Source organism: Gymnoscopelus braueri (genome assembly GCF_963280865.1).
Source record: "Gymnoscopelus braueri genome assembly, chromosome: 13".
Classification (NCBI taxonomy): Eukaryota; Metazoa; Chordata; class Actinopteri; order Myctophiformes; family Myctophidae; genus Gymnoscopelus; species Gymnoscopelus braueri.
The window spans coordinates 51,010,185-51,037,875 of NC_137615.1; the positions used below are offsets into that span (position 1 = coordinate 51,010,185).

The following is a 27,691-nucleotide window of genomic DNA, read 5'->3' on the forward strand; positions in this document are numbered from 1 at the left end:
AGTCTAAACAATGTAATATAAAAAATAATATTGTACATTGAAATTCAACCATAGGATGCCAGGTAAACAAATGAACCTATCATCTGTCTAAATAACATGTTATCTAAATTACATTTTAACCTTTGCATAAGCCTGCATGGTCGTCAAGGCTAGGTCTAAGGTGGAGGTCTGAAGCAAGGGCGTACCGTCATAGAGGCCAAGGCCCGGTCTGGAAAACTCTGCTCCCCTATTTTTTTATATATATAAAAAATAAAAATAAAAAAATCGTCTCTTTTTTCCCTCTACCGGCGCAGTAGCTCCGCAGCCTCCACCCACCCCACCGTTCCCATTGTCAAGCGGCCCCAGCCAGACATGCTAATTGCCTCTAATAAACAAGTCGTGATCTCTGTGGCTGTGCTAAACATGTTCTGCAGGTTTTGGCTCTGCCGTCTGCCCTTATTGAAATGAAGGGTCGCTATGCTGTGTCCCTCGACTCCCTCGTCCTGTGTGCACTAACAGTCACTGCATGCACTGAATACCAGTGGTGGAAAAAGTACTCAAATGTTTTACTTAAACAAAAGTATCAATTCTGCGATGTAAAAATACTCTGTTACAAGTAAAAGTAAGGTATTCAAAATGTACTTGAGTAAAAGTAGAAAAGTTTTGGTATCAAAATGTATTTAAAGTACCAAAAGTAAAAGTAGGCTACTCATTATGCAGAAGGTCCCATTTCACAAGTTTTCAAATGTGAAAAAAAAGTTTTCTAACCCTTGATACTTTTACTTAAGTAAAACATTTGAGGATGGAACACACTTAGGGATGGGTAGAGTGTTGTTAATGTTGTTTTATGGTCATTTAATGAATTAAGCAAAAAAATCGCGTGCGCTTTGCGCGCGTACATGCCCGCGACGCAGTGGGTGGGGGGCCGGGGGGAAGGGGGGGGTCATTAAGAATCTTGCCCGGTCCACGTTAGAACCCACCATACGCGCCTGGTCTGAAGAGGTGAGTCTTCAGATTACAGCAGTTCTCCCGGTCCTTAGAGGCTATGTGACCAAGTGTCCCATGAGCATGGCACTTCACCCCTAACTACTCCCTGGGTGCTGTGTTAATATCACCCACTGCTCCTAATAATTAGGATGGTGAATGTATTAATATCACCCACCCAAAGTTATGAGTACATTCAGTATAAAATCCGTTGAGGTTCCACATATGTGGAACTGTAAGAGGTGGAAAGTTTAAACTGTATTCTTTGGAATGGACATGTAAAGAGATCATAGAGAGTCATAGTAAATTGGCGTTGACTAGTGACATGACATCACAAAAATGTAATTGTATGATGAAAACATGTTTAGACCATTGATGGACTGATGCATATACAGCAATAGATCTAAAAGCTCACAACGCATATTGAGTTAACTATTTTCTAATTTGCAGTCAGAATGATTCACCATATTGCATTTCACATAGGACCTATTTGCATGCTTTCTTGAGTGTATTATCCATAACACATACAAACTAAACAATAGGCCTTCGGTGAACTGCAACTACAGCAAATAGGCTCTATGCACAGCAGCGATATTGGAAAGAAATTGGGCCTCTTCCTTACTTCTGCTGTTACCAATGAGACTAATGAAGGCCAACAGGGTCAGGGTGCGGATATTGTGCATGTTAGCTCACTGGAAACACTCTGCTACACCAGTGGGTCTCAAGTGTGGTCCAGGGAACCTCATGGTTCCTTGAGGGGGTTCCATTACGGGTGTAACTCTGAGAGTGTATAAATGGAACCAAAGGGTTCCATTTATACACTCTCAGAGTTATGGGGGTCCTTGAAATGAAAAGGTTTCGTTTGAGTACAACTGTGCTACACTAAATGGAACAGAGCCTTTGTTAGAATCATTGGTAACACAGGCCCAATTTCTTTCCAATTTCTTTCTTCCTGCATGTAGTAGTTTGTTTTTTGTAGTTTTTCCTAATGCTTTCAGATTATGTGATTAACACTATATTCACTAGATCAGTCATTCCCAATCTGTGGGCGGCGCCGCCCACTGGTGGGCCATGAGGTTATTGCAAGTGGGCAATTATTGGCGGAACACTGCGGTTGTATTGAAAATATATAAACATTGATTAATGTTATGAAAAATCATGGTATTTTTTCTTTAAAAGTAGTGTTCATTGTGCTATTGATAAAGAGGAACTTCGAGTACTATAGTTCCACTGATCCACATCAGATTATAATTATTAATTATGTTTGGGTGCCCAGATGATTAACTTAATGTGCACATTGTTTTCTCACAGTGAACAAACCAACATACAGTATAAGTGTACGCAGCAGGGGTGGGCAGCATTTATTTCCAGGGGGCCATACTGACCTCCATAAAGTGAGTGAAGGGCCACACATTGTACAATTGAAATCTTGAAACACATAGTGCTGAATTATGTATGAATGCATGCATTTGGTAGACATGCCAGACTACTTTACAACAAGGTTGCTGCTTTCACAACAAGAATTGTCAGTTACAAAATGTTGATATTGTTTTGCGTTTGTTCAATAAAAGGTCTGTTAAGAGGATTTTAAACCCAAGAAAGCACTATGGCTTGGCATTGGAGTCACTGGCACTATGGCATTGGAGTCCTTGTACCCAAGTTCCTTTAGACATCAGTGGAAAAAAAATAAGGTGGTGAACTTAGGTCCAAGGCAGCTCTGTTTAGTTCAAGTAAATATTTAATCCATATCCTTTATTAATTAAAAAAAGAAACGGTACACAATATGATTCACATAGCACCAATAACATACTCCAAAGAGAAACCGTTTGGATAATTACGGTTCTTGTAATTGTTATTCTTGTTCTGACCACCTATTGAGAAATACCATTCATAACTCTGCAACTTCCAGGACTCCCTCTTCTGAGTCTCTGCGTTTATTATGAAGTCTTGGCAGCTTGTTTCCACCTCTGTAACCACTGCTGAAAAGTCAGTCCTCCTTTATTGATCTCAGGCAGGGCATGCTGGGCTGGTTGATTCCACCTGTAAATTGGAACACATACACACATGGGGGAATTAACAAAGACTGATATTAATGGTTTTGTTATTAATAACTGTTATGAAAACTATATTGTAAAAAATAAATAAGTCAGGAGTCTCTTGGTGCATGTTGACTGGAAATTAATTACAAATGCTGAGAATAGGTAATGCAAATTACAATTCAGTCAGTGTTACTTAACCTGTTGCAAGTGGTTCACTGTAAGTAGATGGTCTGCATTGCTTTAGGTCATCTATTGAAACTTTGGGTTTTGTAAAAGATATTATTTTTTTTCTAAATTTTTATCCCACGATTTTTGTAACCCCTTTTTTTCCACCCAGTGCCAATTGTCTATGTAATCCTGGGCACTACCTTCCTTCTGCCAACCTAGGGAGGCCAGGGCCGAGCTCATGCCTCCTTCAATGCATGAGAGCCAACTGACCTTCTTGTCACCTGACAGGGGAGAGTTTCCCTGGTTGGACGTAGCGCGTGGAAGGAACACGTTATTCCAACCAGTTCCCTTCCCTTCCATCAGGCGCCCCGGCTGGCCAGGGGGAGGCAGTATAGTGACCAGGATTACTGCATGTTTTTGTGAGGGTATCTACCCTAGTAGACACGGGGAGAACATGCAAACTCCACACAGAAAGGCCCTTTCGCCAACCCCACCTAGGGTATGGGCACTGATGACGCGGAGGAGAGAACACACCCCCAGCGCCCACAGCGTCCCCTGCGGGAATCGAACCCAGGACCTTCTAGCTGTGAGGCGACAGCACTACCGACTGTGCCACCGTGCCCCCTTTTGTAAAAGATTATTGACTCACCATTGAGAGACTGCAGTTTTGACTTGTTTGCCATAAGACAGACCCTGTGCACCATGCTTGGAGAGCTGTCTGACTCTTGGTATCAGAGACTTGAGAAGCTGCTGCTCCTCCTCCGCAACTCTGGACAGAAGGGCTTCGAAGCACAACAAAGAAGAGGATGAGAGTTCTGTTGTTGCATACATAGACCGATTAGAACTGCAAAACGTATGCTTATTCTTGCGTAGTGTGCAATGCAACTTATGCACAGCAACCAGCTCTCATTTTGTAGATTTCTTTGGCCTATTCAAAAATAGCAGATATACAAGCTCATAGCACGGCACGAGCTTGTAGATCTGCTATTTTTGAAAATTCATAAATGCTTACAAATCTTTGAATACATCTTTTTTAACTCAAATCTTTGCTTCTGGGGATTCTACAATCCTAACAGTTTCTTTTTTAACTTATGTTGCTATAATATCAGTGGTTCTCAAGCTTGTTTATATCAAGGACCATCAAAAATGTTTTTGGCCGCGGACCCCCATCTGAAAATATGTTGTTCCAGGGACCCCCCAGAAGCAAACATTTGAGTTGAAAATGTTCACTTACATTTTTTATATATATGTAACCGATGTTAGATGTCTCCTCTCTGAATTAAACACACTCGGAGTTCAGGTGGTGGTAACAGCTCAGCAGCAGGTTGTTTATTCTGCATTGACAATAAATGCACATGAGACAGTGTATGTCAGCACATGTGGACACCAAGCACTTGTCTGTCTCTCATGAGAATCCTCCATTGCACTCAGGATTAACCATAGTATACTATACACAGTATTCTTACTGATCTAGTGATCGTATAGTGGATTTTTATACAGTTTACATATTTACAACAAAAGAAAACAAGACTGTCCTCTTAATATAACATACAAACATATACAATACATGTAGTATATTTTACCATGAACTGTTACCATTTTTATAGTATTTTAGCTTATTTATCAAATCACATGAATTTGCATCAAACATGAATTGCACCATTTGCACAATGAAATTACAACACTCTTTGACAACATACCTGCATTGACAATAAATGCACATGAGACAGTGTATGTCAGCACATGTGGACACCAAGCACTTGTCTGTCTGGAAAGACAACAACACAATCTGTCAGCTACTTGTACAGGGGACGTTTTTTACAAGTAACAAAACATACACAAAATGAATGATTGACCCAATAAAAACGTGACAGAACTAGTCTAATATAGTTAACATTCAGTCAGTTAACCCAGATTAACTTTTAAGTGCTTTTCAAGATAGTTAACATTAGTTTTGTCCACAGACATACAGAGACATTACCTCTCATGAGAATCCTCCATTGCACTGAGGATTACCCATAGTCCCTTGCAAATATGAAGCTTGGTGCAGGCATGTAGAACAGCAGGTGGCGTAGTTTCCCCATTTAGTGGGATTTTAACTACAACCTATTGAACTATGTTACATACACCCCCCTAAAATCCTGCTAAATCGGGGTACATACAATAAAAACAAAACTCAAAAATACAACTCAAGTCTCCAGTTACAGTATTCAGCAGCAAGAGCAAAACTCAGTTCAAGTCAGTTAAAACAACTTTCCACTTGGAATTAAATCAGAAAGGGGTTTGATCAGTCCCCTTACCAACAGAAGACACAAAAGATGCCGTATACACCTCTCATTTTGTAAACCATGCTCTATAACGAGTCAACTTAACTGGAAGATACCTCAGGCAAGTACCAATGCATTAAAAAAAAAACAGTATTCATCAATCTACCCAGAAAACATGTCCTTCACAAAAGAAAACAAAGAATCAACAGTTGACACTGACACTGAGTCATCAACGATCTGTTCATTCATTTCACAAATGAGTCGAACAGGTGGCTTCACAATTCTGCCTGCCCTAGTACGACGTGGAAGTGGCTGTGAAGAACCTACTTGGTCCTGTGCTAAATCACCTAGCTGTGTGTCAGCCGCATGGGTCGGTGTGTGATCAGTCTGTATGTCAACTGCATGGGACTGTGTGCGATCAGTCTGTATGTCAACTGCATGGGACTGAGTGTGATCTGTAGCCATGTCAACTGCAAGGGGAGGGGAGGGGACATGTTGAGCTGCTCCTGCTGAGGGCTGGGAGGGTGAATCCTGGGATTTTTCACATTCAGGAAGGGGGCCAGGGGAAGGGAGCTGTGCAGCATTTGGGGAATTATCTGAGGTACTTGAGACCTCACTCACAGGGCAGGGGACCACAGCCCCTTCGGTCACTGAGGATGGGGCACCCACAGCCACTACAGAGGAACACCCGGACTGGCTGGCTGTAGCATCTCCATCACTCACATCGTCCATTTGCAGAAGCCAGTTAATTGTCTTTGTCTCACCGTCCTGTACATCAACAGGAACCACTGGGTCACTCTGTTCACTCCCAGCAACTGAAGAGCAGCTTGCCTCTAAGACATCATCTCCTTCCACGGGGAGAAAACTCACAGGGAGGAGCAAGTTCCTGTGGACAACTTTTTCCTTTGACGTCACAGGGTTTCTGATGCAGTACACATTGATTCCTGGCTTCACAGACACCACTTCATAAACTGTAGAGTCCCATTTGTCTGCAACTTTCCTCACTCCCTTCAGACCACGATTAGCAAGCAGGACTCTGTCACCCACAGTGAGGGGAGACCCTTTCACCTTGCGGTTGTAATTCTCAGCCTGACGAGCCTGTGCTGTCCTACTGTTTTGCTGGGCAATGCGTGCAGCCTCTGACAGGTCACGCTTCAAGCGAGAGACAAAGTCGCAGTGGTCAACAACAGCACTGTTGGGAAGGGCATGCTGGAACACAACATCAACAGGCAGACGTGGGATCCTCCCAAACATGAGAAAGAAAGGGGCAAAGCCTGTTGTCTCATGCTCAGTACAATTGTAACAGAACGTCAGCATCTGGAGCATTTGCGGCCATCTGGCCTTGCACTGTGAAGGCAGGGTTCTGATCATGCTTCCGAGAGTCCTGTTGTATCTCTCAACAACCCCATTCCCCATAGGATGGTACGGGGTAGTGTGGGATTTCTGGATACCAGCCATTTCCAGAAGCTCCTTAATGAGTCGACTTTCAAAGTTGGCTCCCCGATCTGAATGGATGCGTTTGGGAAATCCATAAATGCTGAAAAAGTCAGTCCAGAGACGGCGGGCAACCTGCTTTGCTGACTGATTTCTACATGGGAATGCGTGTGACAGCTTGGAAAAGTGATCTGTCACTACTAGAACATCCACACACTTCTTGTCAGTCTGTTCTGCAGTCCAGAAGTCAATACAGACTAGTTCCATTGGTTCAGTTGTGCGAATGCTTTCCAGAGGAGCACGGTCGTTAGGCTCCGGGGTCTTCCCAACTACACAGCGAAAGCAGTGTCTCACATGGTTGATGATGTCATGTTCCATTCCTACCCAGAAGAACCTCTGCCTGGCGAGAGAAAGTGTGCGAGCTTGCCCCTGATGACCAGCTGAGTCATGTAGGCCTTGGAGGACTTGGGTCTTCATGGAGTCTGGAACAACGAACTGGTGAATGGTCATGTTCATCTGTCTGTCTTTCTTCACCCTGTACAACATGCCGTCCTTGATGAAGAGCTTGGGCCAATGTCTCAGCAGTTTCACCACACCACGAGACTCATCAGCACGTTCACGCCTAGTGGGCCTCTTGTGACGCTGGACGTAAAAGAAAGCTCTGCCCAAGACGGCATCCTGCTCCTGCATATTAGCCAGTTCACTCCTCGGCAGAGAGGTAGTCTGATCGACACTGGCAAGCTGAGGGATATCAGGCCCGATGCCTCTCACTTGGCAAACACCTCCAGAGTCATGTGCATCCAGCACGGCTGACACATCTCGTGAAGAGAGGGACCCCTGAGATGGAGGCGGGGTGATGTCAGTTCCCTCCTCAGACTGATCAACAACCAGCTGGCAGTTATTAGTACAATGGAAAGCATCCTGCACCGTCCTATCAACCATCCCACTCACTTGGTTAAGCAGCAAGGTGTAGGGCTCAGTTACAAGACGGTGGCTCATGCATGACTGGACAAATGGTTCTCTACTCAGTGCATCTGCGACCACATTCTTCGTGCCAGGGACATAGTTCAGGTCGAAACTGTAGGCTGCAAGCTTTGACACCCATCTCTGTTCACATGCATCTAACTTGGGTTTAGTCAAGATGTATGTTAACGGATTATTATCTGTCCAGACTGAGAAACTTCGCCCTTTCAGCCAGTGGCTGAACTTGTCACACACCGCCCATTTTAGAGCGAGAAACTCCAGCCGATGTGCTGGATAGTTCAGCTGGGACTGTGAAAGTGTCTTGCTGGCAAACGCCACTGGTCTGGCAATCTTTCCCTCAGGGGGCAACTGTGAGAGGACAGCTCCCAGACCATCAAAGCTGGCATCAACTGCTAGGATGAATGGTGCATTAAAGTCTGGATGGGCTAACATGACACCGTGCACAAGCTCATGTTTCAAGGCTCTGAACGCCTCCTTGCACTCATCAGTCCAGTGTGCTGGAGACAGCTTCACATGGCCTTTTTTGAACTTAGGTTTATGGCCTCTCCCTCTCTTGTGTGGTGCTGCAGGCTCAGCTACGAGGTTGAACAGTGGCCTGGCTTTAGCAGAACATCCCTCAATAAAATGGTGATAGTAGAGGACCATTCCTAAATAGGATCTGATTTTCTTAGCACATGGTGTTTCCCCATCGGACTCCATCAGGTCAGTTTCTTGCACATTATTTATGGCCTCCACTTTACTTGGGTCTGTCTTAACACCATCTGCACATATGATGTGTCCCAGAAACTTAACAGTCCTGCGAAGAAAGTGGCACTTTTTAGGTGAGAGCTTCAAGTTGTTGGTAGCCAGACGTGAGAAGACCATCTGCAGACGCTCCAGCGCAATCTGTTCAGATGGAGCGAAGACCATGAGGTCATCCAGGTAGCAAAGCAGGCTTGTGAAGTTCTCATCGCCAAAGATAGACATCATCATTCTCATGAATGTAGCAGGACTGTTTGTCAGGCCCTGGGGCATCCTGTTATATTCATGGAGACCGAATGGGGAGGAGAAAGCTGTGAATTTCTTGTCATCCTCGTGCAGTCTGACATTGTAGAACCCTGATGTGAGGTCCATAGTGGAGAACAGCACATTGCCACCCAGTGCAGCGAGGGTGTCTGTTTGATGAGGGAGAGGATGAGCGTCCTTCACAGTCCTTGCATTCAGCCACCGAAAGTCATTGCATATGCGAAGGTCACCATTCGGCTTGACAACCAGGACAAGGGGTGATGCATACTCGCTCTGAGACTTACGGATTATCCCCACCTCCTCCATCGCATTCAAAGCTGTCCGGAGATGGTCATAATGGCACGGCGGGACTCGCCTGTATGGAAGTCTAAAGGGCTTGTCATCCAACAAGTGGATTCTGTGGACGAAATCTTTCGCCTCACCACAGTCCATTTTGTGCCTTGAAAAAGTCGACTCATACTGCTCAATAATCTGCAGCAGTTTTTCTTTCCATTCAAGGGAGACTTCACAGGATGAGAGGTCCAGATCCTGCAGGCCCATGTCACTCAGGATGGATGACATCTCGGCTTCTGACCGGGGTGCAGGTGACGAGCTCTGTGTGTATTGTGCACTGGACTGGACGCGATCTGGTTCAGGCATGTCCTGCACAGAAAGACAGGGGGACACATCTGCAACCTTTGCATTTCTTCTAAGTGTCAGTGGCTTTTTGGTGGGGTTCACTATCTTGACTGGGACATAGCCATCTCCCCATAAGGGAGTGACAACTCTGCCCACCAGAATTTGTGCAGGCCTGGCCTTGGACTGGGTAGGTTCAATCATGACTGTGCTACCTACTGCCGAGATGTCAAATGCTGGCAGTTTAGCCCACACTAAATGTTCAGACAGTGGCTGTAGAGTGACACATCTTCTGAGCTTAGCTGTTCCAATTCTGATTGGCATTGCTGCACCATTACATTCATCTGAGCAGGACAACAGGGACATTAAACGGGGCAAATTATCACTCAGAGCACTGTTCGCTGGAGATGGTATGCTTTGGCCACCCACAATCTCTTTCATCTGTGTAATGAGCCACTTGATGGCGTTGCTGCCCAGAATCATGTCATCGCTTTGGCCTGGCACAACAAGAACAGGGATTATCACCTTGTAGCCATAAACAGATACAGTAAGGTCATACATAGCAGAAGGTGTGACAAGGTTACCCCCACAGCCAACAATGACAAAGCCCTCAGCTGACTTCTTCTCAATGTTAGGGACCGACTGTGCAAGTTTTGTGTCTGCAGTCTCACTTATGGTGCATGCCATTGAGCCACTGTCCACTAATGCCCTGAGGACATGTCCATCGTCAGTAGTTACATCTGTGTAGAAGAGGCTATCAGTTCTTGAGAGTCTTTGCAGATCTTGAAAAATCACAGTGTTCTTTGATAGCCCTGCACTGCTGAAGGTTGTGTACAATGTTTCATAATCAGTGTCTGTCAAGGTGAGAGGTTCATTCATTTGATCTGCGCTGTCCTCCCCTGCACGCAGATCATTCAGTTTCCCTGCTGACCATGGGGATGGGGACGCCCCCCCTCTGGGCAGTTGCGTCTTGAATGGCCAGGTAGGTGACACAGGAAGCACAGCCTGCCCTCTTGACAGTGTGTGAAGGCAGAGTGAGAGCTGTCTTTACATATGGAACATGGCATGTCATTCAGGCCCTCAATTCTTGGAGATCTGTTGTTGCTATTTGGCCTTCTATTGACTTGTGCATGACTTGGGCCCTGAAGTAGCACCTTCTCTAGCATTCCAATTAACTTTTCAAGGGTAGAGTTGTCTTGGCTCACAGTTTTTTTCTGTTCAGGGATATCTGTGTTGAAATTAGCATTAGGGCTCACCTCAAATTTATTCACGTTGATTCTGCTAGAAGACCTGAGTCCCCTTTCTAGGTGATATTCATCTAACACCTCCTGAACCTCACGAGCTGACCATTTATCAAGTGTCTTGGACCTAAAGGTAAGAGCCAAGTCTCTGCTGGGGCAGTGCCTGATGAACATACGTGCAACTTCAACAGAGGGATTGTCAAACATTTTGCCCTGCTCATTAAGACAACTGGCAGCAACATCAGCAGCTCTGTTCAGTCTAAGCCAGTACTCGTAGGGATCCTCTTGGTCTTTTGGCAGGGTGGAATAAAAGTCAGCTAGGGGAACAGAGGAGCAGTGGCTAGAGCTGAAATGTTTGCGCAGGAGTACATAAATGGCCTGTGGGTTCTGCTGCACATCAATCTCACCATTCCTTAATCCAAATCGCACAACATCCTTTGCTCTGCCTCTTAGGTGGATGAGAATCTCCTCAGCTTGATTTTCCACTTGAACATTGCTCTTCCTGATGTAGGTTTTCATCAAGTCCTCCCATTCATCAACAGCCATTGTATCTGAACTTTCTCCTCTGAATGTAGGCGGCTCTTTCACTTGCCTCTGAGTGACCAGTTGGACTTGAGAGAGATCTAGTGTGTGGCTGGAGAGAGAGTCTTTCTTCCTGCATGTATCTTCATGGCTTGGGTACCCAGCAGCAGCAGGGGTTGATGTGAGGTGTGATGCAGGGGTTGATGTAAGGTGTGATGCAGGTGTTGATGTGAGGTGTGCCAGAATGCTATCTGCTATCTGCTGTCCTATCTGCTGTATAACAGTGCTCATTTGGTCAGCAAGTCTCACATCATCAGGGATGGGGTTTGGAACAGATGTGCTAATGCTCTGTCGTGGGTGTAACCTGACTGCAGGCTGATCGTGAGGTGAGGATACATTGTCACATTGAAAAGGACTGTTCACAGAATCAACAAAACCTCCCTCTGCACCCCTCACTTGATTAGCACGTAGTGTAAATGGAACAGGTGTGCGATTTAACCCACATGTAATACCCCTACCCCCAGTGAGAGGGGTTTCATCAAAGTTATCAGGCTTGCTGGAACTCATATTTGATCATAAAGTCCCCAATCATATAATATTGATACCCTCAGGTGAATGTGGCTGATAACCAAATGAACTTGAGAGTCCACCACACTAAATAAAGGAGTACCGCTCCGGTGATGCAGTGATGAGAAGACACCAGCCCGGTCCGGCAGTCATGGACGAGTCACGGCACCAATGTAACCGATGTTAGATGTCTCCTCTCTGAATTAAACACACTCGGAGTTCAGGTGGTGGTAACAGCTCAGCAGCAGGTTGTTTATTCTGCATTGACAATAAATGCACATGAGACAGTGTATGTCAGCACATGTGGACACCAAGCACTTGTCTGTCTCTCATGAGAATCCTCCATTGCACTCAGGATTAACCATAGTATACTATACACAGTATTCTTACTGATCTAGTGATCGTATAGTGGATTTTTATACAGTTTACATATTTACAACAAAAGAAAACAAGACTGTCCTCTTAATATAACATACAAACATATACAATACATGTAGTATATTTTACCATGAACTGTTACCATTTTTATAGTATTTTAGCTTATTTATCAAATCACATGAATTTGCATCAAACATGAATTGCACCATTTGCACAATGAAATTACAACACTCTTTGACAACATACCTGCATTGACAATAAATGCACATGAGACAGTGTATGTCAGCACATGTGGACACCAAGCACTTGTCTGTCTGGAAAGACAACAACACAATCTGTCAGCTACTTGTACAGGGGACGTTTTTTACAAGTAACAAAACATACACAAAATGAATGATTGACCCAATAAAAACGTGACAGAACTAGTCTAATATAGTTAACATTCAGTCAGTTAACCCAGATTAACTTTTAAGTGCTTTTCAAGATAGTTAACATTAGTTTTGTCCACAGACATACAGAGACATTACCTCTCATGAGAATCCTCCATTGCACTGAGGATTACCCATAGTCCCTTGCAAATATGAAGCTTGGTGCAGGCATGTAGAACAGCAGGTGGCGTAGTTTCCCCATTTAGTGGGATTTTAACTACAACCTATTGAACTATGTTACATATATATATATTACAGGACGATTGAATAACCAGGACGATTGAAGACGGAGCGCTTGTTTTCAGGCAATTCTGTAAAACCAACGCTAGAGGGCAATGCAAGCCAGACTAGAGGGAGAGGTGTGTGTGTGTGTGTGTGTGTGTGTGTGTGTGTGTGTGTGTGTGTGTGTGTGTGTGTGTGTGTGTGTGTGTGTGTGTGTGTGTGTGTGTGTGTGTGTGTGTGTGTGTGTGTGTGCACACGCATGCACACACATGCATGCGCACGCATGCACACACATGCACGCGCGCGCATGCATTGTTTTAGTTTCTCCCTCGTTCGTTCGTTCGTGTAGGGCTACACAGGCAATTGGGACATCAGCCAAGAAGTGGTATCATCATCCAGTTCAATGAGGCCGCTGACTCCATGTGGTGATTTGAAGATTGGGCATTCATCGATAATATGTTCAACAGTCTGTGGTTTTCCGCATTCACAGAGATCAGTGACAGACACTCCAATCATATGCAGGTAGATTTGGGTCTTTGCTACTCCAGACCGAAGTCTGTTGAGGTTGACCCAGGCATTCCGTGGTAGGTCACACCCAGGTGGGTTGGTTGAAGGAGAGTTGATGAACTTCCTCAACGTGGATGTTGACTTGGACCATTGCTTGTTCCAGCAGTCAAGGATCCATCCAGGGTGTGGAGGGTTCGTGGTAAGGAGTCTCCTAGCTTCGGTGGAGAAGTGTTTGCGTTTGAGTCTCTGGTGGCCATATTCAGCAGGCGGGGGAATCAGGCTTGTTGGCTCATCTGCACTCTTGCAGGCCAGCTTCAAGGTCAGGAAGTTTCGACGGAGCTCTGGAGGTGGAATGCCAGACAGTATGGGGAGGAACTCGACAGGGGTTGATGGTAAGGCACCACTAATTAGCCTCATGGCGGTGTTCAGCACAACATCAATAGAGGCTGTATGGCTGCTGTGACTCCATGCAGGGGCGGCATACTCAGCCGTAGAGTATGCCAGGGCAAGGGTAGAGGTGCGCAGGGTGGTGAAGTTTGCAACCCCACCCAGTGCCAGCCAGTCTCTTCAGGAGGTTTACACGGGCAGCGGTCTTGGCTTAGTTTCTCCCTGAGACACACACACACACACACACACACACACACACAGTGATCCATGAAAAGAACTATTCTGTCCCTATCGGTTTACAACTCGGACGGCGCTGTGTCGACTATCAGAGCATCGGCCGGTCAGCGCGGGCACTCGTGCCTGGAGGCGCGAGGGCGCGCCTCCTCGGCCTCAAGCTCTGCTGAGTCGGCGCGCCTCCGTCATGGACAATAACTATTATCACGTGCGTGTGAACGCGTGTTCAGCGTTCCCCTAGCGTAGCTTCCTGGTTGCTACGTGGGGGGGAACAACAGACAGGTCCGCGTCGCATCGCCCCGTGCCTAAAAACGAGCGCTCTGTCTTCAATCGTTCTGGTTATTCAATCATCCTGTGACATATATATATATATATGTTTTTTTTTTAAAGACTTGCACAAATTTTCTGGATCTTTTTCAAAAACAGCAGATCTACAAAGCTCATAGCGCCAGATCTGCCATTTTTGAATAGCCAAGGAAATCTTAAAATGACCCCGGTCTTAATGGGTTAAGAATAACGAAGCTGAATGTTTCTGATGATCTTCCTTGTTTTACCTTGCTGGTCAGGTTCACGCAGCAGCTCTCCCTGCTGCTGTACTTTCTGCAAAGTGGTGGTATGGAGCTGCAGCAGGTGACGGAGAAAACACAACTCAAGAAGCTGGGAGCGAGTCTGGGAGTACAATTCCTCTGGAGCCTGTAGGGAGGGATAAGGGAGTGAGACAAGCAGTAGAAGAGCATATTTTAGATACATTGAGGCTCACAGCACCGAGACCGAATCCACACAATTACACAGTGGATTTGTACATTAGGCTCTATGCACAGCAGCCATATCGGAAAAACTTTGGGCCCCTTTCTTACTTCCTTCACAGGTGTTACCAATGTCACTAATGAAGGTTCCATTTAGTGTAGCACAGTGGTTTTCAAAACGTAATTTCAAGGACCTCCACCCTGAGAGTGTACACATGGAACCAAATGGACCAGGGTCCATTTGGTTCCATTTGTACACTCTCAGAGTTACGCACCCGTAAGGGACCATTTCGAAACCCCCTCAAGGACAATATGCACAATATCAGCACCCTGACTCTGACCAGAATGGAACAGAGCCTTAATTTGTATCATTGGTAACACATGTGAAGGAAGTAAGGGGCAGCTGAAAAGCCAAATAGCTTCTTTTGCTAAAAAAAAAGAAGTCTGTGTAGAGAACTTGCGTAAATTATGTTGTCTTACCCCAATTGCCAGAAAATGTAACAATTTTGTTAGGTTAAGAGCTTTGTAAAACATGCAGAGGCTTACTTACCCTGTACAATGGAAAGGCCAGGCTTTGACACAAGCTGTGGAAGCAAGAAGACTGCAAACGATGGATGGACAGCCATGATGCTGGTATTCTTTGCGCTCTGAAATAATAAGAGACAAACTTTGTTACTCAGCTAAATGGAAAAAATACAAATGTAGTAATTTCTGTTGAGTTAGCTTAATCAGAGTACACCAGTTTAAAGGGTAAGACCACTTTGATAGAGGTTTGGGTTGTGTAGTTACCTTGCCATGATGTAACCCCAAAGGTGGGCAAGAAATCTAAAATAATTGCTCCATTGATTAGAAATTGATAATTCAAAATATGCTCCTCATTGACTTACATTGTACGGTAAAACAGCTCTCAAAGTCACTCTTTTAGCACATAAATGAACCCAAACATAGCTGATTCAGGCAATATAGAACATCACCAAACCCAGTACGGTTTGTTTTAATAAAAATGTCAACTTCCTGTTGATTTTACTATTTGAAGATCTGGATCCGCGGATCCAGTCCAGGTTTTCTGCTTATTAAAAATTCTTGCCCACCTTTGGAGTTGCATCATGGCAAGGTAACTACACAACCCAAACCTCTACCAAAGTGGTCTTGCCCTTTAACAACCAGATGCATGAAACTCTCCCTTACCCTTCAACAGTTCTACGGTCCAGAGCCAAAAGTGAAACCGTTCCAAAATGTCTGGCCTCCTGGGAAACGTAGTTTCGTAGGTGGTTTGTTGCTGTGATGACTTCTCCGAATTGCGGCACCAGCTTTCCCTGGACAAACTGCACTAACTGAATACGGAGAGACAGCACAGTAATTGTAAAAAAAAAAAAAAAAAGCAAAGCATTGTGACATGCTGTATTCAACTTCCATTCACTGTAGTAAGTACAACACACTAGACTAGAGGACATCCACACCTCTCTGTGCAGACAGGTCAGCTCAGTTTTGGCTGAGGAATTCCCTTTCATAAGGCCCCTGATCTGCTCCTGCCTGATATCCTAGAGAAAAACAACAAAATGTTACTAATACAGATGTAGCTGGAATGACAGGAAGGATAAGTTATACGGCTGCAACTAACAAATTATCATTCTCAAATAATCCAATAAATTTGGATTAATCGATTTGTTTTGAGTTTATAAAATGTCAGAAAATTGACATCCTCAAATATCTTGTTTTTCAACCTGGGCCTTATTTTCTGAGTCGTACCTATAATGGTGATCAGTATGATTTTTTAATTATTATTATATACACATTTCTTTACTTCTTTCAATGTTTAGTTTCATGTTTATTAACCCATAAGACCTGGAACGCATCTGTGTGATTCTTTGATTCAAGCTAAAAATCATTATTTTACACTTTGGCTATTCCGCGCTACGAGCTTGTAGATCTGCTATTTTTGAAAAATCGTGAAAATGTGTGCAAATCTTTGAATATATATAATATTAAAAAAAAAAAAATACTCAAATCTTTGCTTCTGGGGGTCCCTGGAACAATATTTTGAGATGGGGGTCCGCGGCCAAATGCATATAATTTTGGGGTCCTAGACATGAAAAAGTTTGAGCACCACTGATATAGAAACATAAGTTTTTCAGAAAACTGTTGGGATTTAGAAGACATTTGTAGAATCGGCTTCAGGTCTTAATGGGTTAATGTTCCTCTGTCAGCATCGTGGGATTGTATTCTATAGCTGCACAGAGTGGTGATTCATGTATGTGACACTCAATGTTGAAATACGTAATGAAATGTTTACTGTAACATATCAGCATGACTAGGAAGATAACGCCCAGGTTGAAAAAATTCAAAAACAGACATTCTTTAAACATTGTTTGCTGAAAGGTTACCCATCCAACCTTACCACAAGCTGTCTAAAGTCCAGGATGCTCTGCCTTTCTTTGTGGAGGTTCCTAAGTTCCTGTTGCTGGCTTTTAGCTTCCTGATTAAGATGGAGACACTGTTCTCTAATATAGTCTCTCGCTGCTGCCTGTATCACATGCTGAAGTTCCAGCTCGAACACTGATCTGGGAGGAATGCGGGGAAAATGGGTATCACAGAAAAGACGTGGGAAAAAAATAAATAAAACACATCAATTGCATGGACCATGTACATACAGTAAGTCTAGAAGGACTTGAACAAACAGCTTTGTTGCAGACAAGTTGGGGTCCAACAAAGAGTGAAGTGATCCAAACTTTAAGAATGGACCAAAGGAGATGCCAGACAAAAAAAAGGTCCCCCAGAGTTGACTTACAAAGCCAAAGTATCGTTGTGGAGGTCATTCCCCATCAAAGACACCTCCTGCAGAGAGTCCTCCTTGCGGGCCTGCAGCTCACTTTCGAGCTGCTGGACCCTGGAGCGGGTCTGGTTCAACTCTGCATGACTCTGCTCCACCACCTCCCGCGCAGACTGGAACAGTGTTGATTTTGACAGCAAATTTTGATTAGTCAAAGTCTTTTGAATAAAACTTTAGTTTTATTTAGATTTGTCATATTTTAGTCATCTGAAATTATTTAGTTTGTCTAGTTTTAGTCGACCAAATATAGTAAGATTATAGTCGACTAAATCTACAGTTGATTTAGTCGACTAAAATGTATTTTGTCGGGGTCTTGATGGCCGATTTACACTTTTGGTTGCATGCTGAAAATATCAGATCTACAAGCTCACAACGCGTTGCGCTGTGACGCGTTTGAGCTTGTAGATCTGCCATTTTCAGAGCGCAACACCCGAGGGCAACCAAACATAAAATTACTTGTCTTTTAGTCCTACTGGTCTCTTCTCCACTAACATTTTTGTCTAGTTTTTATTTGTTGACGAAATTGTCAATATATTTAGTCTTAGTTTTAGTCATCGTAGCTTAGTTTTTAGTAGTCGACGAACATTTTTTGTCATAGTTTTAGTCGACGAAATCAACACTAGACTGGAAGGGCACAAACACATAATCAATTACAATTATGGGGAACACATGAATGCAGCCATTTGTAGTTTATACATATAATATTGAACATTTGTATGTCATATTTTACAATTGTGTTTTATTACATGTGAAGCACTTCGAATTGCATTTGTGTATGAAATTGAGCCATTAATAAATACAGATTGACTAATTTCTGAAAGTTAACTTATGAAATGGTTGCTTCTAATGCCAATTGCCTTTAAAGTGAGTGTGTGTGTGTGTGTGTGTGTGTGTGTGTGTGTGTGTGTGTGTGTGTGTGTGTGTGTGTGTGTGTGTGTGTGTGTGTGTGTGTGTGTGTGTGTGTGTGTGTGTGTTACCTGCAGTAGATGCTTCACAGGTGGTAGCTCCTTTTCCTCTTCTCTGCAAGCAAAAAAGACAGTAAACAGTAGCAATTTCCATTAAAACTGAACAGTGTAATATATATATATACACACACACCCCCATTGGTTTAGTCATTATTATTTGGGATTTTTGGATAAACACATTCACTGCCAGGGGCTTTCTAATGCTGGCAGGTAGCTTCTGCCAGCATTTTTAAGCATTCTGACAATTTTCAAGAACCACAGAATTTTTATCTCCAGTATGATTGATCCCCTGATGGTTGCTATAAATCACGGAGGAAATCATTGTGCTTCCATGAAAAAAGAAATGTCATCGTGACCTCCCGTTCTCTTGTTATACCCAGTTGAAAATAGCATGTTTCGCCAAAAATACATAGTAAAGAAAATAATGTACACAGGAGCCGAGATACAGGATTTTAAAGTAATAAGTTAACCAGGAATTGAATGGAGCAGTAAATCTTCGGATCATGTTATCTTGCGTTCTTTATTTATCTTTTTATGACGGAGATCTCCGTCAATCGCGTTAAACGTGTGGATTTTAAATGACGGAGATTTTCGTCAATGGCAGGGAATGATTGTGTGTTTTTTTTCATTCTTTTTTCTAAACATGCTAAATCCCAACTCGCATGCCCACAGAGTTCCTATTCCTCCTATATACACACACACACACACACACAAGATGGCCATAAAAGACATTGGAGTTGATCATACCGTAATGCCGTCAGATCCTGAGTCGCATCCATAGAGGTTAGTTTCTCCTCCAGGTCCCTCTGTTGTCTAAAAGCTAAATACTGCAAGGCTGACAGGATTTGGTTTGGAGGATAGCCACACAGCAGTTCCTGATGATGAGACAGACATCATCAACAGATTCATATGGTGGGAAAATCAAACTGACCATATCAGCCATCATCAGTGGTGTAAAGTAACTAAGTACATTTCCTCAAGTACTTTACTTAAGGACACTTTTGAGGATTTTTGGGCGGTGAAACCGCCCCTATAAGTGAGGTTTGGATATTTGTACAACAAATCCTGCGCTGTGATTGGCCAAAAATGTACCCCGCCTAACCCTGCACCGTGATTGTGACATGACACATGTGCATAGCCCTATATAAGAAACCATAACTTTAAAAAAAACATAAATTTGTTTTTTTTAAGTTATGGTTTCTTCCATCATAAAGAGTGTTTCAATAAATGTATTTATTTTTTGTACATGATTGGTTGACTCCATTCAGTATTGTGATTAGCTAGCAAGACACCGCCCACTTCACACAGGGTGTGATTTTATCTACTTTACTGGAGTATTTCCCCATTTTCAGTACTTTTACTTCTACTCCACTACATCTCGGAGGCAAATATTGTACTTTTACTCCACTACAATTATTTGAAAACTTTAGTTACTAGTTACTTTGCAGTTATTATTAAATTATAAAACATACATTAACCACTTTAGCCCTATTTTATACCTGGGCTATTTGAAAATAGCCGATCTGCTACTTTCAAACATTTGAGTACTTTTACTTTTGATACTTTAAGTGCATTTTGATACCAATACTTTTACTCAAGTAAATTTTTAATTCTGGACTTTTACTTGTCTATATTGCAGTATTGATACTTTTACTTAAGTAAAACATTTGAGTACTTTTTCCACCACTGGAGACAGACATCATCAACAACACATTGCTATGGTGTGAAACTCAAACTGACCATATCAGCTATCATATATAAATGTCATTAAATGGTACCAACCTCCACAGCACTTAACCAATATTTATACATGGCATCTCTTTCTTCAAGGGTCATGCTGAGAAAGAGAGGTGGTAAAGAATTAAAAAGCAAAAAAAGTGTAAGGAACGGAACACTTCATCTTTTTTAAATCTCATCCACATCTTGGTCCTTTTGCTCACTTTTAGACAATCATTTTGCTCACTTTTAGACAATTGTATTTCCGTTTACTTTAGCAGATCTACAAGCTCACAAGCTTGTAGATCTGCCATTTTCAAACATTTTAGTACTTTTACTACTTTAAGTAGGCCTACATTTGATACCAATACTTTTACTCAAGTACATTTTTAATTCCGGACTTTTACCTGTAACAGTATTTCTACAATGCAATATTGATACTTTTACTCAAGTAAGAAATGCGAGTACTTTTTCCACCACAGAATAGTAGTTAAAATAGTAGCCACAGTTGTTGCATTAATAATAAAATGAAATCTAGTTTGAAATCCCTGCCAATGAGGTCATTGGCCAGTTGAGCCATTTAATTGTACCGTCTTATAGTGAGCATTATTGATGACAAATGAATAAAGATACCATTGAAAAAAGGTGACTTGTTCCTTGAACAAAAAAAAGTACCGATATGATCAGTGACGAGCAGTGTTGATTTCGTCGACTAAAACATGACAAAATGCTCGTCGACGACCTTTTTTCACTGACATAAAAAATAAATAATAACTAAATAAAAACTAAGCTACGATGACTAAAACTAAATATATTGACAATTTCGTCAACAAATAAAAAGTAGACTAAAATGTCAGTCAGGGACAAGCGGAGAAGAGACCCAGTAGAACTAAAAGACAGTTCATTTTAAGTTGGTTGCGCTCTGAAAATAGCAGATCTACAAGCTCACAACACGTAGATCGGCTATTTTCAGCATGCAACAAAGTGTAAAATCAGCAATTGCGACGCCATCAAGGCACCGCCAAAATACATTTTAGTCGACTAAATCAACTGTAGATTTAGCCGACTAAAACTAGACTAAAACATTTCAGATGACTAAAACTAAATGGAATTGTATTCAAAAGACTATGACTAAAACTGAATCAAAATTTGCTGTCAAAATCAACACTGGTGACAAGCTACATGCACTGCATCCTTACTGTGAGGCAGCAGAGGGAGTGGTCTTCTGTTCGCTCTCTTGTAGAGACTGGAAGAAGAGGACTCGGTCATCACACAGGTCCCTCACCTCACGCTGTTGCAGAAACACCACAACAAATAGGATAACTGGTTTGAAAATGCCAATTGATTTATAATTGGGGCACTTGCCGGGAAAATGCATCTCACGCCATAACAGAGCCACCAAATCTCATCACTGTGGCAAACCTGAAATCTACCTGACCAGTCCAGACGCAGAAGGCCAGAACGGATGCAGAGTCCTTATCTTTCTTTCTTTTCCTTTATTTATTCAGGGAAACCTGAATAAGGTCTTAGTGTCTTTCATATTATTTTGTTCCCCTTTTTGTTATTAATAGTACTACCTGGAACGCATGTCATTTTTTGATTTGAGCTAAAAAGCATTATTTTACACTTGGGCTATTCAAAAATAGCAGATACAAGCTCCGCGCTATGAGCTTGTAGATCTGCTATTTTTGAAAGATCGTGAAAATGTGTTCAAATCTTTGAATATATATTTTTAACTCAAATCTTTGCTTCGAGGACCTGGAACAACATATTTTGAGAAGGGGGTCCGCGGTCAAATACATATCATTTTAGGGGTCCTTGACATGAAAAAGTTTGAGCACCACTGATATAGAAACATACGTTTTTTTCAGAATACTGTTGGGATTTAGGAGACATTTGTAGAATCGGCTTCAGGTCTTAATGGGTTAACTACCCATACCTGTATCTTTGTCTCTTCCTTACTGTGCTGCTACTATGATGACTGAATTTCCCTCAAGATTAATAAAGGTCTATGTAACCAACATGCACGATTCACACAGTCAAGAGTAGACATTTTGTAAACCAACTGTTCTTGATTAGTCACATTTACTTAGCATGGCAAAAAAAGAATATAATACAAGACAATTATTTGGATATACACATTTTAAAAGATGTGCTTCATAAAGTTAATGATGTGGCCTTTACAGATTGCATTTGTCAGCAGCGCAGAGCAATGTCTCCGGTATGTGAATGTCTAAAGTGTAAGAAGTCACAAACTTTTAATCTTAACTAATCAGCATATTAAAAAACTTTATAAAATAAAAAACCCTGTCTATTAATGTCTTGGTAATAGAGATAAATAGGGAGCATTTACCAGGATCTGCGGCTCTGTTGCCACGGTGAAGCTGGTTTGGATTTCACCACTGCTGCTGGAAGGCTCATTCCCAAACAAGACGTCAACCTCTGCCTTCCTGCAGCGCAAGACATACAGTTCGTCAGTGCATTGCAGTTGTCTGCAGACAGTGGTGCAAAATAACCAAGTACATTTACTTAAGTATTTCCAATACTTTTTCTTCTACTCCACTACATCTCAAATATTGTACTTTTACTCCACTTTAGTTACTTTGCAGATATAAATATATTACATTATAAAACATACATTAACCACTTTAGCCCTATTTTATACCGTGGCTATTTGAAAATGGCCGATCTACAAGCTCACAACGCGTCGCAGCTTGTAGATATTTTCAAACATTTTAGTACTTTTACTTTTGGTACTTTAAGTACAATTTGATGCCAATACTTTTGCACCTTTAATCAAGTGAATTTAGAATTCTGGACTTTAACTTGTAACAGAGTATTTCTATATTGCAGTATTGATACTTTTACTTAAGTAAAGAATTTGAGTACTTTTTCCACCACTGGTCTCTCCCCCTTACCTCGCCAGTTCGACATTCTGGCATCGTCTCCTGATTTCGCATGTGTCTTCGAGCAGCGCCTGACGGCCCGCGGAGCAATGCTGCCTGAAGGCCTGTAGCAACACCTCTCTGCGCTGGTCGTCCTCAACCTGGGCCCAGGTATAGGCCCGTTCATAGTCCCTAGATGGGTCTAAAACGTGCGTCAGGGGGTGAGGGATTCCGTCCGTTCTTTACAGACGCATGCATAGTCGCTGACGTTAAATCCGTAGGAATTATAACGTTGGGCGTCGTACACCTATTAATCCACTAGATGGCAGCTGCGAGGTTTTAAATGTTGTGAAAAGTGTTGCCATGTCCGCTTATTATAAGCGACTTTGGGCTTATTTTTCTGTAAAGTTACTTGTAAACAAACATTGGTGGTTGCGGTTTTATTTGGGCTTGTTTCTAAAGTGTAGTTGCTTATTTGGGCCAATTATTATTTAAACCAGTGATTCTCAAATAGATATTGTAGATCTGCTATTTTCATGTGATGTGGCCTAGTCGATTATTTTGGGCTTGTTTTCATAGACCTGGTTGCTTATTTCTCTCACAAAACCTGGCAACAGCGCTAAAATGGACGCCAAAACAACGCAATAAAAGACACAAACTAGACAAAAACAATGGTTGTCTACAAAACGTGAGTTTCGACCCATACTGCACTGTGCTATATTATTTGTGTGTGTGTGTGTGTTTAGGGAATGGCTGGCTGGGTTCATTTTGTCACAGTAATTAAGTACATTTACTCAAGTACTTCCACCACCAACGTGGGTCTTTTTGTGGAGAAAGAGTGCCCAAGGAAAACTTTTTTTCCCTGATATACTGCCAACGGTTTCCACTGGTACTACAGGAAACGTACAAACGAACGTACGTCGGCCTGACGGTGAATGTTGATCGCACGGACGGAAATCCTGGAGCCGTAAGTGACGGAGGGGGAGACAAAAACGACAACGCAAGGAGCGCTGGCGCTGGTTACGTATCCTTACGTCCGACTATGAATGATACTTAAGACTGATGGACTGCTCTGTTCAACAGAGAGGAGTAGAAAACACAGACATGGGGTGTGACAAAACACATTTATGTAAAATGTAGACGAACGCGTGTCCTTTAATGCTTTAACAGGCTGTGGATAAACTGTGCAGGGATGACCTAACCATCTGAGGCCAGTTGGTCCTCTGCCCCACTCATCTGACCGTCCAGGTGATTGATCTCAGCTCTGAGGCGTTTTATCTCCTCCTGGAGTTCTCTCCGCTTCACAGCATCACTTTGGCCTTCAGCCTGCTTCAACTGAGGATGAACAAATGCAGGGGAGATAGTTGATTTCGTCGACCAAAACTAAGACGAAAAATGTTTGTCGACTACCTTGTTTCACTTACGAAAACGAAATAAAAACAAAAACTAAGCTATGATGACTAAAACTATGACTAAATATACTGACAATTTCGTCAACAAATAAAAACTAGATTAAAATGTTAGTGAGGGACTAGTGGAGAAGAGATCCAGTAGAACTAAGACGAGTCATCATGGGTGCGCGCGGGTGTCCGAAAATAGCCGATCTACAAGCTCGCAACGCGTCAGGCATGCAGCTAAGGGAAAATCAGCCGTTTCGATGGCATCACGGCCCGCCAAAAATACATTGTAATAGACTAAAATCTTATATTTAGTAAACTAAAACTAGACTAAAGCATTTCAGAAGACTAAACTTTTCTTTTTTCAAAAGACTGATGAAAACTAAATTTGTCGTCAAAATCAATACTGGATAGAATGCACAATATCATCCGAGTGGCTCAGGTAAGGTCATCATGTCATGATGACTAGATATTATTCTACACAGTTCACTCATTATTACCGACCGTGATCATTTAGAATGTTCATCAGTACAAACAAATGCATGTCCAACACGACTGCTGTATAACATGACCTGAACTATGTCCGCTCTAAACTGGTTATTCTGAGGAATCCATTGACTACATTTCTTAGTGGGTCTAACGTCTATCTAATATCTAATTGTGTAGATAAAACAAGTTGTACCTCCTTGTCTTGCACCCCTTTGTACCTGAAATCACAATGTGAAGGAAATAGCTACACCGAAACATTTTGCAGTTGAGAAAATAACACATATAGACTAGGTACATATGGTGAATCTGCACACTGGCAAGGAAATAAACCAGTTTAAAAACATTTTTCAGTGACATTTTTTTTTTTACAGTGCCATGAACAAACTACAAGGTGCAAGTGAAAACATTGAAACAGGGGATATTTCAGCACATCAAGCTCGACCTTTCAAACAAGAACTTTGTGAAACCATAAAAAAAAAAGAGGATACCACTGAAGGTTACCCCGTATGATCCTGACTTTCCTGCAAGAAGAGAAATACAGGCTGGGGGTTATCACAAGGCAAGACCACTTAAACCTAATCTCAGTTTGAGCGTAGCCCCATTACGAACCTCTCACTCCGCTATACAGCTCCGAGATGAGATTCCACTGTGAGCCTCTACCGGAATCGGTGGAACGGCCACAAAAGGTCCGTGGATTACCCTTTTCGCCACATTGTATCCAAAAACTAATGGTTTCCAAACCCGCCCATTCAACCCGGAAAAACTCCCTACGTCAGCTGCCAGTACTGCTCCCGGTTCGGCTACAATAGGCTCTATGCACAGCAGCCATATTGGAAAGAAATTGGGCATCTCCTTACTTCCTTCACAGGTGTTACCAATGATATTCTGATCAAACAGAGTCAGGGTGCTGATATTGTGCATGTTGGCTCACTGGAAACACTCTCAGGGTTACTTGAGGGGTTTATCGTATAACTCTGCGAGTGTGCAAATGGAATGGAGGTCCTTGAAATTAAGTTTTGAGAATCACTGTGCTACACTAAATGGAATGGAACCTTCATTAGTACCATTGGTAACACCTGTGAAGGAAGTAAGAAAGGGGTCCAACGTTTTTCCAATTGGAAACATGGCCACAGGCTGACTAAATAAGCGATTTTAAACGGTTGTTTCGTGACGGACCAAAAAGTTAGGGTGCCGGACCGTACCTCAAACATCTGTACAGTTTGGAAACTACCATTCGTTTTTGGATACGATGTGTCGAAAAGGGTAATCCACGGACCCTTTGAGGCCGTTCCACCGATTCCGGCAGTGGAACCCCATCTCGTAGCTGTATAGCGGAGTGAGAGGTTCGTAATGGGGCTAGTTTGAGCGGTGTAGAAGACTCACCGCTCTAGAAAAACATGTTGGATAACATATTTCCATATCGATGCTCCTTTGCCTACGCACAACCTAAAACAAATAGAGAACAGTATACATACATATTAAGGTGGAAAAATAAGGATTTGTTCTGATGACTGAATGAGTTGATATGGACAGACAGGAATAAGTCAGTGGTGGAAAGTAACTAAGTACATTTACTCAAGTACTGTACTTATGTACAATTTTGAGGTACTTTTACTTTACTGGAGTATTTCCAAATTTCAGTACTTTTACTCCAACTCCATTACATCTCTGAGGCAAATATTGTACTTTTTACTCCACTATAATTTTTTGAAAACTTTAGTTACTAGTTCATTTGTAGATTTTAATTATTACAAAACATACATTAACCACTTCAGCCCCATTTAAACTTTGGCTATTTGAAAATAGCAGATCTACAAGCTCCCAGCGCATCCACATTGCGTTGTGAGCTTGTAAAATCTGCTATTTTCAAAAGATTGTTATACATTTTATACATAATCATGATACCTTGTGAAATGGGACGAGTACTTTTACTTTTGGTACTTTAAGTATATGATGCCAATACTTTTGTACTTTTACTCATTTAGTACATTTTGATTACCAGACTTTTACTTGTAATAGAGTATTTCTCCATTCCACTATTGGAGACTATACTGTAGCGTCCCGATAGCGCCACAACTTCCTCCACTGAGGGAACTAGCTTCTTTGGCACAGTGGGTTGTTGGCCGGATTGGTGAGCTGCGGGTCATAGGTTCGACTGCGGCTCAAGCGTTGCACTTCTCGGCGGTTACATTGGTATCAGAAGTGGGATATTATAATAAAGACTGAGCCTAAAGCTTGGATTACGTCTCCGCCTCCTTTTCCTGGGATCGTTAAATTGGTGTCAGAAGTGTTTTTTTTTTTAATTTTCCCACCACTGGAATAAACACCTACGTTCTCATATAGCTGTCATCTGGGAGAGACTGGGGAGGCAGGTTGAACTCCTCTGTTGCCCACCTCTTCAACTCACGCACAAGGTTTCCGTCCCCCATTCTGGACAACAAAACGCACACAAGTGTCAATAAACAATCGTCTCGCAAGAACAACAAGGCCCAAGGCCAACTGACTCTTTTATAGTGTCAGCGTCCTCTCCCCACCTGAAACCTATAGAGTCAATCACTCAGTCCTGCTCCTCTCTCGCACCTGCAATCACTGTCAATCACTGAATCCACACACATCAGTCAGTGGTGGACAAAGTACCCAAATGTTTTACTTAAGTAAAAGTATCAATACTGCAATGTAGAAGTACTCTGTTACAAGTAAAA

At 42.5% G+C, this 27,691-nt stretch overlaps 1 protein-coding gene across 1 annotated transcript; it reads right to left on the reverse strand.

Moving 5' to 3' along the window:
- Positions 1 to 2,722: 2,722 nt before the first annotated feature.
- Positions 2,723 to 27,418, reverse strand: LOC308099671 (HAUS augmin-like complex subunit 5; the record flags this gene model as incomplete). The annotated part of the gene is made up of 20 exons (XM_080448405.1): positions 2,723 to 3,003; positions 3,820 to 3,952; positions 14,516 to 14,654; positions 15,258 to 15,354; positions 15,896 to 16,041; positions 16,168 to 16,248; positions 17,106 to 17,268; positions 17,496 to 17,650; positions 18,515 to 18,557; positions 19,250 to 19,377; positions 20,285 to 20,339; positions 21,418 to 21,509; positions 22,572 to 22,668; positions 23,137 to 23,295; positions 24,157 to 24,175; positions 24,306 to 24,438; positions 25,183 to 25,207; positions 25,478 to 25,510; positions 26,373 to 26,435; positions 27,321 to 27,418. The coding sequence occupies 20 exons, from the start codon at positions 27,416 to 27,418 to the stop codon at positions 2,901 to 2,903; spliced, it is 1,962 nt and encodes a 653-aa protein (XP_080304531.1). The 3' UTR covers positions 2,723 to 2,900.
- Positions 27,419 to 27,691: the final 273 nt, after the last annotated feature.